The sequence below is a fragment of the Callionymus lyra genome, chromosome 17, assembly GCF_982586985.1.
Source record: "Callionymus lyra chromosome 17, fCalLyr1.hap1.1, whole genome shotgun sequence".
In the NCBI taxonomy this organism is placed as follows: domain Eukaryota; kingdom Metazoa; phylum Chordata; class Actinopteri; order Syngnathiformes; family Callionymidae; genus Callionymus; species Callionymus lyra.
Genome location: NC_141834.1, coordinates 21,986,939 through 21,999,156, shown reverse-complemented (window position 1 = coordinate 21,999,156; position 12,218 = coordinate 21,986,939). Strand labels below are relative to the sequence as shown.

General features: G+C 37.9%; 1 protein-coding gene across 4 annotated transcripts in view; it reads left to right on the top strand.

The window, feature by feature from the left end:
- The window catches only part of tax1bp1b (Tax1 (human T-cell leukemia virus type I) binding protein 1b), a 31,457-nt gene that overhangs the window by 10,111 nt on the left and 9,128 nt on the right, over positions 1 to 12,218 (top strand). For 3 of the 4 annotated variants that reach the window (XM_087779047.1, XM_087779046.1, XM_087779044.1), the window contains exons 5-15: positions 445 to 603; positions 3,379 to 3,527; positions 3,640 to 3,730; positions 4,448 to 4,633; positions 5,156 to 5,428; positions 7,546 to 7,710; positions 7,783 to 7,855; positions 9,390 to 9,508; positions 9,564 to 9,671; positions 11,588 to 11,665; positions 12,004 to 12,217. In XM_087779047.1, coding sequence (XP_087635173.1) covers positions 445 to 603; positions 3,379 to 3,527; positions 3,640 to 3,730; positions 4,448 to 4,633; positions 5,156 to 5,428; positions 7,546 to 7,710; positions 7,783 to 7,855; positions 9,390 to 9,508; positions 9,564 to 9,671; positions 11,588 to 11,665; positions 12,004 to 12,217 — 1,615 coding nt within the window. Of the gene's footprint in view, positions 1 to 444; positions 604 to 3,378; positions 3,528 to 3,639; positions 3,731 to 4,447; positions 4,634 to 5,155; positions 5,429 to 7,545; positions 7,711 to 7,782; positions 7,856 to 9,389; positions 9,509 to 9,563; positions 9,672 to 11,587; positions 11,666 to 12,003 lie in introns of all 4 variants that reach the window. The other variant, XM_087779043.1, reaches the window with a different exon arrangement.

Below are 12,218 nucleotides of genomic sequence, written 5' to 3'. Positions count from 1 at the left end.
ACACAAAAATGATCTTTTAATGCTTGTAAAGACACTGAAATGATACACGAACAATTAGTTTTACATCTTGAGACCAAACCTTTGCACAGTGTGTATACTTTTCCAGAGTTTTGGTAGAAGAACTATCCGTTTAAAAATAAAGTTGAAATGGTACTAATAATACTAATGTGAAGCTAAAATAAATGGACATTTTGTTGTCAAAACAACTGCTTAACAATGTGACATAAATGAAGCAACAGTAATTTATTTAAAGATTTAAAAAATAAAAGTTGTGCACATTTTAAGACGTAAAGTAAATTATCATTCAAAAAATAATCGCACATTTATTAAAAATTAAAAATATATTTTTATGAATATAATATGACATTTTGGTTCTATGTAAATCTTTTTTACATGTTGAGTGATTTATCTGCAGTTGTAAAAACACGTTGTTTTTGTGGACAGCAAAAGATCGAGGAGGCGCAGCGGGAGAAAGAGGAGCTTCTGAAGAACATGGCTCGACTGCACGAGGAGAAGGAGCAGCTGGACATGCAGAAGGAGGAGCTGCTGACGGAGCTGGAGCTCCAGAAGGAGAAATGTTCTGAGCTCGAGAAGCAGAACCAAGTGAGTGGAATGAAAGCAAGACACACTCAACTCTTCAGCGTTTACTGGCGCTCCAGTCTCATAGCACCCCCTAGCGGCAGACTCCACGCCTGCAGCCAGAGAAACCAATGACTCGCTGCCAGATACGAACGTCTACATTATCAAAGTTGTCATCCAGACTTTTTTATAGCTCAACATGACATCTCATAAGTGTCATTAATAATTCATATTGCTGCCGTTCACCATAAATCTTGCTTTAAAACCAGTCTCGTGAAAGCATGATTACACATTTTGTGGCTGTTAATTTTATAGCTACATTTTTATATGGATTTTTTTTTTACGCCGTGCAAATAAAAAAATATCCAAAATTCAACCCATGAATAAATTGTTCCCGTTCTTCCAATTTTAAAATATACTATTATTTAAGTTGCTCTAATGAAGTTTTGAAATAAGGTCCAGTAATTGGTGTAAAGCGAGAGTCGCCGTCACGCGCCGAATGGATTCGGTGGATGATTAGCAATGACAGCCGTGAGAGAGGAATAAAGCATTATGACAAGTCTGGTAACTCTACAAGTTTGTGCTCGTAGTTGAGCTGTCTGGCTGCAGATTTACTGCTCTGGCCCCGATCTTTCCGACGGGGCCAGTAGTCTGTGGCGGCGAGCGGCTGCTGCTCTCGCTGGAACAAACGCGCCGTACATAACCTGCTGCCCCGATGACAGATTTACTCGCCAGAATAAATAGCAACGTATTGTCACACAATGGAGGGTTTTACCCGACAGTTTAATGTGACGAGCAAACTAATGGAATCAGAATGAAGTCGTCAGAATTAATAACCTTATTTATAGAGAGTTTTTAAATCGGTCAATAGAGAATCAACTCATATTCATAATGGCTCAGCAGGATAAATGCACCAGTAGCTGCTCACGTCCTTTTTATACTATTTTAAAGGATCTCAGCAACAAACTGTTCCGTTTGTATTGGTCTAAAATAAATATAATATCTTTATTATAGATATTATATATCTTTTTTGATGGGCCAATCAATCTAGATTTTTGACTTTGAGATTATTTTGTCTCTTCAGATTGTTTTGTTGTCTACATTAAAATTTGTCGCCCTAGATTATTTGGATTATAATTTATCGCTTTAGAATATTTCGTCGCTCTATAATTTGTTGCTCTAGATTATTTTGTCTCTTGAGATTATAATTTATCGCTTTAGAATATTTTGTCGCTCTATAATTTGTTGCTCTAGATTATTTTGTCTCTTGATATTATATTTATCGCTTCAGAATATTTCGTCACTCTATAATTTGTCGCCCTAGATTGTTTGTATTTTGAGATTATAATTTATCGTTTAAGAATATTTTGTCGCTCTGTAATTTGTCGCTCCAGATTATTTTGTCTCTTCAGATAATTTTGTTGTCTACTTTATAATTTGTCGCTCCAGATTATTTTGTCTCTTTAGATAATTTTGTTGTCTACTTTATAATTTGTCACTCTAGATTATTTTGTCTCTTCAGATAATTTTGTTGTCTACATTATAATTTGTCGCTCTAGATTATTTTGTTAGATAATTTTGTTGTCTACTTTATAATTTATCGCTCTAGATTATTTTGTCTCTTTAGATAATTTTGTTGTCTACTTTATAATTTATCGCTCTAGATTATTTTGTCTCTGTAGATAATTTTGTTGTCTACTTCATAATTTGTCGCTCCAGATTATTTTGTCTCTTTAGATAATTTTGTTGTCTACATTATAATTTGTCGCTCTAGATTATTTTGTCTCTTGAGATAATTTTGTTGTCTAAATTTTAATTTGTTGCTCTAGATTATTTTGTCTCTCTATATTTCTATGACTCTCTGGAATGGTTTGTTGGTTCAGATTTGTTGGTATCTTTCTAGAGTCGTTATAAATTATTCAGTCAGCTCTACATTTTTAAATCAAACCAGAATATTTATCACGCTAGATTATTATGGGTAGCGATCAAATATTTTTCCGATCTAGATTTTGTCCTTCTATATTCTTTGGTTGCTCCACATTATTCTGTCGCTCTAGATTATGTTGTCGATATATATTGTTTTTTTTCTCCTTTTCTTGTTTGTAACTCTAGATTATTTTGTATCTTTACATATTATCATTCTAAAGTATTAATATCTAATAGATATATCTTTATTATAGATTAAAGCTTAAACCATTGATAGGCCAATTTATCGGCGCTGATAATAACATCTGATCAAATGATTTATAAAAATAAAACCATATATTTAAGATGTTAACTTTCTTGTCACACTCGAATGATGCATTCAATAAAGTTTGGATTTCTATGGTGCGTTCAAGAACGTAGTATATTTTATGACTAAACGAGAGGCACAAAATTGTTATCACTTAAATGAACATATAAAACACACAGAAAATGCATTTGTAACGATTGCAATTTTAAAGAAAGAAAGAAAAGCAAACTGTTATTTGTGGTTAAAGTGAAGTTTACATTGTTCACACTTGTCTACTTTTAATTAGTTATTTATTGAATTAACACTTTAAATTTTGCATTGTTTTCAAACTATTTAACTTTAAAGTTTGTTCTGTTTTTTTTAAACAACGTTGTTCAGTTTTATTTTCGTTATTTATCAGGTTTGTGTGATCAATGAAAATAGTGACTTTTGTGTTTTAAGTTGCTTTATTGCGAGGTTATTTGATTTCAAACATACATTTTAAACTTTTGACTATTGTGTATTTAATAACGTATACATTTTTGTGTAGAAAACCTAATGAATTTTGTTGCACGTTCGTCTCGCAGGAGATGCAGAGTGAAGCGAAGGCTCAGAATGAAGAACAAGAGGAGCTGAAGCTGAGGCTGGAGGAGGCCACGGCTCGTGTGAAGCAGCTCAGTGAAGACCTCAACTGTGTGGCGCACAGAGGTCTGCAGAAGGAAACTGAGCTGGACAGGTCAGTCGTGGACGATGGAAGGAAATTGGATTCCATTCTTAAAAAGTTCTGGACTTTCATTTGTCCGTCATATTGAGCGTGTCGATAGTGAGTCAGTCGTTTGTTTCCGCAGCTTGAAGGACCGAGTGAAGAAGCTGAGCGTCGAGAAGGAGACGCTGGAATCTCAACTGAAGAATGAAAAAGACGAGAAGGAGCTTTACAAGGTGTCGAGTCGCAAATGCTGATCAATATATGTGATTACTGACATTATGATTGACTTACATATGCTGATCAATATGTGTGATTACTGACATTATGATTGACTTACATATGCTGATCAATATGTGTGATTACTGACTTATGATTGACTTACATATGCTGATCAATATGTGTGATTACTGACTTATGATTGACTTACATATGCTGATCAATATGTGTGATTACTGACTTATGATTGACTTACATATGCTGATCAATATGTGTGATTACTGACATTATGATTGACTTACATATGCTGATCAATATGTGTGATTACTGACATTATGATTGACTTACATATGCTGATCAATATGTGTGATTACTGACATTATGATTGACTTACATATGCTGATCAATATGTGTGATTACTGACATTATGATTGACTTACATATGCTGATCAATATGTGTGATTACTGACTTATGATTGACTTACATATGCTGATCAATATGTGTGATTACTGACTTATGATTGACTTACATATGCTGATCAATATGTGTGATTACTGACTTATGATTGACTGATTTAAACTGAGGAGTTTTGATGTGGTAGAGAAAAATCAATACCGTATTATTAGAAATGAATAAAAAAAGTGATTTTCTAATTGTATTCATTTATAAACAGAGACTTATTTACTCTAAATGTTTTCATCCCAAACCAATAATCCACGACTCTGTCCATCAGATCCACCTGAAGAACCGGGAGCTGGAGAACACCAAGCTGAGCGCGGAGCTGCAGATGCTGAAGTCCGTGGACGTGAACAAGGAGAACACCATCGCCCAGTTCAAGGAGGAGGTGGGACGTCTGCAGGTCTGCCTGTCCGAGCGGGACCAGGAGTGCAGGGAGATCCTGGCCAAATTCGGATCCCTGGTATTTGAAAACCCTTCCTTCTCGCGTGTCGACGAATGATTTCCCAAACTGTCGTTGACAGGAAGTAGGACTGAGATGATGAAGTCATCTTTGACGCTTTATTATCGTGTTTCTCTCTCCTCAGTTTTACTAGTTGAACCACCATGAGTTGTCGCGTGTGGAGAAGACGAGGTCAACACTGGTGTAGAAAAAAAATGGAATTATATTCTCTTTTAATATTCAGAAACGAGTTTCTCTGTGAGGAGTTTAAAGAAGATAAATGAAGTTCTTTGCTCTGTGCTGGTCCAAGTCAGTCCAGTCCAAACTAAATTGAATGATCTGCAGTCTGCAGTTCTTGAAGTATTATTGTTGAGATTCCATTATTTGATCCTAAATGCTACATAACTTTCTTTAAGTTTCTTTATAATTGTGACATCAGTACGTCTCTTATCTTAAACACTAGCATCTCAACTCGAGTTTTAACCATTTGCGGTCCACATTCCATCCACGACGCTGAAGAACTGACCCGGTGTGTCCTGTCAGGGCGAGATGAAGGCCTTGAAGGAGCAGCTCCGGCAGAAGGAAGAGCAGCTCCAGGCCAACCAGCAGCAGTTGTCCCTGCTGGCCGCCGAGCTGAGGGACTCGTCCAGCGCCCGCGACCGCACCATGTCCGACCTCTACCACATGAAGCTGCAGGCGGAGGCGCTGCGAGAGGCCAAGGAGGACGCTCTGGCTCAGGCTCAGCAGGTCCTTCTGGAGCGGGAGTTTCTGGAGCAGCTGGTGGCGAAGATGCAGGAGGAGGCCAAACAGGAAGCTGTGAGTGATCGTGTGTCGGTAGAATATTGAATGGTTGAAGTCAACATGTAAAAAGTTGTAACTTTGACTTTAAAGTATTTACTGTATTGAATATTGCTTTGATTGTTGAAGCGCTTTGTGACCCTGGTCTGGAAAAGCGCTATATAAATAAAAATGACTTACTTAAAGTTTAATGTGTTTTATGGAGTAATTAAATATATTTAAATATATAATATTTCAAAATTATATATATATATTTTTACATAAAGAGTTTGATGTTTTAATTCCAATAATTCAAAAATACATTTTGTAGAATTCTATATTATTAAATTCATAGTCAAATTCGATATAAAAATGTCGGTATAATAGTGTCACCAGACTACCAGACCAGCTACTCAACCTCCAGCCAATCATGCGACGCCAAGACGATCATGTGACGCCCTAAAAAGTACATGATCAAGTAGCTCGGTGCTCTATAGATACAGTCTGTTATACCAGCATTTTTATATTGTATTTAAAAGGCTACAAATGAAAACATGTTGAATTGAGTCAATGTATTTTTGAATTATTGTAATTAGAAAATCAAACTATATATAAATAAGAATGACTTACTTAAAGTTTAATGTGTTTTATGGAGTAATTAAATATATTTAAATATATCATATTTCAAAATTATATATATATATTTTTACATAAAGAGTTTGATGTTTTAATTCCAATAATTCAAAAATACATTTTGTAGAATTCTATATTATTAAATTCATAGTCAAATTCAATATAAAAATGTCGGTATAATAGTGTCACCAGACAATGCTAATAGAGCAGCGAGCTACTCTATCCAACCTCCAGCCAATCATGCGACGCCAAGACGATCATGTGACGCCCTAAAAAGTACATGATCAAGTAGCTCGGTGCTCTATAGATACAGTCTGTTATACCAGCATTTTTATATTGTATTTAAAAGGCTACAAATGAAAACATGTTGAATTGAGTCAATGTATTTTTGAATTATTGTAATTAGAGAATCAAACTATATATAAATAAAAATGACTTACTTAAAGTTTAATGTGTTTTATGGAGTAATTAAATATATTTAAATATATCATATTTCAAAATTATATATATATATTTTTACATAAAGAGTTTGATGTTTTAATTCCAATAATTCAAAAATACATTTTGTAGAATTCTATATTATTAAATTCATAGTCAAATTCGATATAAAAATGTCGGTATAATAGTGTCACCAGACAATGCTAATGGAGCAGCGAGCTACTCTATCCAACCTCCAGCCAATCATGCGACGCCAAGACGATCATGTGACGCCCTAAAAAGTACATGATCAAGAAGCTCGGTGCTCTATAGATACAGTCTGTTATACCAGCATTTTTATATTGTATTTAAAAGGCTACAAATGAAAACATGTTGAATTGAGTCAATGTATTTTTGAATTATTGTAATTAGAAAATCAAACTATATATAAATAAAAATGACTTACTTAAAGTTTAATGTGTTTTATGGAGTAATTAAATATATTTAAATATATAATATTTCAAAATTATATATATATATTTTTACATAAAGAGTTTGATGTTTTAATTCCAATAATTCAAAAATACATTTTGTAGAATTCTATATTATTAAATTCATAGTCAAATTCAATATAAAAATGTCGGTATAATAGTGTCACCAGACTACCAGACCAGCTACTCAACCTCCAGCCAATCATGCGACGCGAAGACGATCATGTGACGCCCTAAAAAGTACATGATCAAGTAGCTCGGTGCTCTATAGATACAGTCTGTTATACCAGCATTTTTATATTGTATTTAAAAGGCTACAAATGAAAACATGTTGAATTGAGTCAATGTATTTTTGAATTATTGTAATTAGAAAATCAAACTTTATATGTCAATAACAACTACATGAAATTTCCAACCCTTCAATCTTCTGACAGCACATACTTCAGTCAATGATTCATTCAGCGTCTCGTCGATGAAACACCGTTTTATGGCTACACTCACAAACCCAGAAGCAAACGCCACTGTTGGTGTTGGTCTGCGGCCCGAACGCCGTCAATAGAAGACCCTGTTGTGAGGCTCGGCCCGTCTGAGCCACTCTGGGGTGCTTGTGTGCAGGCCAGAGCCCCGGAGGATCCGGACCCGCTGGTGGTGGCGGAGATGCAGAGGGAGGTGGAGGACCTGAAGCTGCGTCTGCACATGGCGGCGGAACACTACAAGGAGAAGTACAAGGAATGCCAGCGTCTGCAGAAACATATCGTTAAACTCTCGGAGCAGCACGGGGTCGGTCCTGTCGAGGTCCTTGCCTCCGCAGTGAGGCGCGTCAAAGTGGGCTCATGTGGTTTTTGTGTGCAGGAGCAGAAGAGGATCTCGGTGCAGGAGCTCAGCACCATACCTGCGTCAGTGAGTCCAGAACCTTCTGCGCCAGGTAACCAGTCCTCCAGAGCCGCTAGATCATGAATCCAGCTTTTTTTTTCATTAAATAAAACCTTTATTGATAGAACTGGAGAACCTTTTTTTTAGATAATTGAAAATAATAAAGTAGGAATTTCTTTTTTTTTTGAAAGGGTTTAAAATAAATCATAAATGGAAAAGATTATTAAAAAAATTAAAAAATTGTGTGTGTATTCAATATTATTATTAATAGCGTCAACAGACCAGACAGTATCTATAGAGCACCGAGCTTCTTGATCATGTACTTTTTAGGTCGTCACATGATCGTCTTCGCGTCGCATGATTGGCTGGAGGTTGGATACAGTAGCTCGCTGCTCTATAGATACTGTCTGAACACATTCATAGATATGTATATATATGTATATATATATATATATATATGAATGAATGAATGTATACGTTTATCTTTTACACATAGCGATGATATTTTGATTGCAATAACTCAAAAACGTATCATCTAAATTAATTTATTCATAAAGTTCTACCTAACCTTATTCCTAATAAATATTCAATATAAATGTTATATTAATAATATTATTACCAAACAAGTACCGACCTACGACATCTTCATGTGATCGTCTGCGTGTCACGTGATTGGCTGAACGTGTAATCATTATATTTTAAAATTGTTGGAATGAGAATATATACAATTATGTTAGTAATACTAAACCCCTAATTCAACCTTTCAATATACAAAATATTGAATTCAATAATTAAATGTTAAAAAAGAAAACACCATTTAGATTAAAAAATGTTTTCCACATTTAAAAATGTTCAATTCATTCATTCATTCATTTTCTAGCGCTGTATCCCTTACTGGAGTCTATATCCCAGTATCATAGGGCGAGAGGCAGGGGACACCCTGGACAGGATGCCAGTCTGTCGCAGACACACAACCATTCACACACACACTCATACTTATGGACAATTTCCCTCAAGTTCTCAACAACCTCTGTATGTTTTTGAACTGTGGGAGGAAACCGGAGTGTCGGGAGTAAACCCACACAACACGGGGAGAACAAACTAACTACACACAAAAAGTCAAATATTCCGTTGACATCAAAAAACCTCCCTTAATGTGCGACTTAAGGGACACGTTTCTTAAGGTCAAGTGTGTGAGTTCAACAGGGTTCAAACCAGAACCTCCTGCACCACAAACATCACCGTCACACGTCTACAAATCTTAATTGCTACTTTTGCATCGACTATTTTAGCTGCAAACACATTTTCAAGAAACACAGCAGGAACCAGGAACTCAATCCAGCTGTTCCTTGAACCCGTGGAGCTCTTTAGGTTTATTATCTATAATGGTATCAGTAATTGATAATAGACGAGAGTTTTCACCGTCAAACTTTAACTAGATCTACTTCTTTTAAAGTTAATAAGTTATTCCTGAAAATGCTTTGATCAATTTAAGTTTATTTTTGTTAATAATAAGAACAATAAGAAGTCTATGGCACGTACTCGTATATAACAACAAAATGGTGATTTTCATCACCTACTCTCAGGGAGTCCGGGTTCTGCTGACCCAGTGCTGGACGCCATCATCCAGGAGAAGCTGAGAGGAATCAACAAGGAGGCGTCCGACAAGAACGACAAGTACAGGAAGTGCAAGATGATGTTGATGGTGAGAAGCTCTGCTCCTTTCAGAGGAGCAAGGAAGTAACTTGGTGCTCCTGCAGGAGGAGAAGGAGAAGAACAGCATGTATGCGGACGAGCTGGCCGTGCTGAGGTTGAAATACATGGAGCTGCAGGAGAAGCAGCTCGTGTCAGAGGAGGATCGCTACAAGGTACACGAGTTTCTTAGGGTTTACATCCCAAAGTTTTTCTATAAGGTACACGAGTTTCTTAGGGTTTACATCCCAAAGTTTTTCTACAAGGTACACGAGTTTCTTATGGTTTACATCCCAAAGCTTTTCTACAAGGTACACGAGTTTCTTAGGGTTTACATCCCAAAGTTTTGCTACAAGGTACACGAGTTTCTTAGGGTTTACATCCCAAAGTTTTTCTACAAGGTACGCGAGTTTCTTAGGGTTTACATCCCAAAGTTTTTCTACAAGGTACACGAGTTTCTTAGGGTTTACATCCCAAAGTTTTGCTATAAGGTACACGAGTTTCTTAGGGTTTACATCCCAAAGTTTTTCTACAAGGTACACGAGTTTCTTAGGGTTTACATCTCAAAGTTTTGCTATAAGGTACACGAGTTTCTTATGGTTTACATCCCAAAGTTTTTCTACAAGGTACACAAGTTTCTTAGGGTTTACATCCCAAAGTTTTGCTATAAGGTACACAAGTTTCTTATGGTTTACATCCCAAAGTTTCACTACAAGGTACACAAGTTTCTTATGGTTTACATCTCAAAGTTTTGCTATAAGGTACACGAGTTTCTTATGGTTTACATCCCAAAGTTTTTCTACAAGTTACACAAGTTTCTTAGGGTTTACATCCCAAAGTTTTTCTACAAGGTACACAAGTTTCTTATCGTTTACATCCCAAAGTTTTGCTATAAGGTACACAAGTTTCTTAGGGTTTACATCCCAAAGTTTTGCTATAAGGTACACAAGTTTCTTATGGTTTACATCCCAAAGTTTTGCTGTAAGGTACACAAGTTTCTTGGGGTTTACATCCCAAAGTTTCACTACAAGGTACACAAGTTTCTTAGGGTTTACATCCCAAAGTTTATCCTTCAATTTGTCAAAAAGAAATGTGTCCACAGTCTTTTTATTTAATTTACACACGGCCAACGATTGTATTGTAACCTTGTTGACGGTCAAACAGATTCTTTATTTAAACAGCAGATCACCTTCAACACAACCACTTAACTTATGGTGCCAGCAAACCAGTGAACTCCCATGAAGCATTTCTACACACCGCTCTGTTTAGTGACGGCTGGTCGGTCGCCACAACGCTGTGTTTAAATTGTACTTCTAAAGTCAACTGTGTCAAAATTGAGCGACGGCTTGGCTGGGCGGCAAAGCACTACAGAAGCTGTTCAGGCCAGCGTTACTGAGAGGGATGATGATGACGCCTCGTATGTTGAGTTTGCAAGTTAATGTTGTTTATTAAGTGAAAGGGAAACGGTCACTACTTTCATTAGCTAGTGGTTTTCAGAGCCACACGACAAACGAGGGGTCAGTTTGCTTTGATTTTGTCTGCTATGAGTCTTGTCTTCAAGAAGACTCACTTCTATGGTTTCATATCGCACAGTTTTTACCTCACGGATTTCTACATTTGGTCCAAAGGTTTGCTTGAGTTGTGTGTTGGTTTCCACTGAAGGATCACAGCCGTGATTCACAGGATCTATTCCTATGGTTACATGAAACCCAAGCAACACTCGGGACGAACTTCTGACTTTGAAGTGGAGTCGGTTCCGCTCGGACGGAGCCGGAGATGATGTTCCTCCAGCTCCGTCCTTTGATGAAACCTCTCTCCTGGTGCATCTCCGACAGCCTTGTTTATGAGCGAGACCCTCTCTCCGAGAGAGACCCGCTTTTACTGCCGTTTACTCCAGACTCGGCAGCTAAAAGCGGACTTTGGCTCGGGGGAGTCGTCTCCAGTTGCGGGGCTAATGCTCGGCTTGGCTCGGCCCGGAGTAGGTTTTTTTAGAGTCTTTTTTTTGCTTCGTGTTTCTTTGAAGAATTGTTGTGTCGCGTAAATCTACCCGTCGTCAGGTGAGTCTCTTAATCCTGTGTTTTCGTCTCACCAGAGCCAGGTCGCCCAGATGGAACGGGAGCTGAAGGAGCGACTCCAGCAGATGACGGAGGAGAAGGAGCGACTGGAGGGGGTTAGAAACTTCTTCATTCACCCTCACCAGCCAGAGCCAGTCCCCGCCGTGTCCCCGGGCCTGGACGCTTTCATTCGCCTCTAATTTCAGCAGCGACGTAAAAGTTTTTATTTTCCATTCAATTACTCCGGACCACAGTCGCTGACCCAGAATGTTGTCGGAGGTAATCGTCGCAGCCAAGACCAGCACCACGACCCAATTTGAGGTTGTGACCGTAAATGAAGTTTGGCGTCTGCGACTCAAGTCTAATTAAAAAAACTCAATCAAAATGTCCGACAGGAAGTGTCGCGTGACACGGAGGCTTGATTTTCTTCTTTTTTTTTTGGACTGTGTTTCAGGAGCTGGAGAAGAGCAGCAGCAAGATGGAGGAGAGGGAGGGAGACGGCGAGGGAGGCGGCGAGGGAGGCGGCGAGGGAGGCGGCGAGGGAGGCGGCGAGGGAGGCGGCGAGGGAGGCGGCGAGGAGACCTTCGTGCAGCACCCGGTTCCGTACGCCCAGGACACGCCCACCCCCCTGCTGGTCTCCCAGGGTCCCAGTATCTTTGCCTTTTCCAG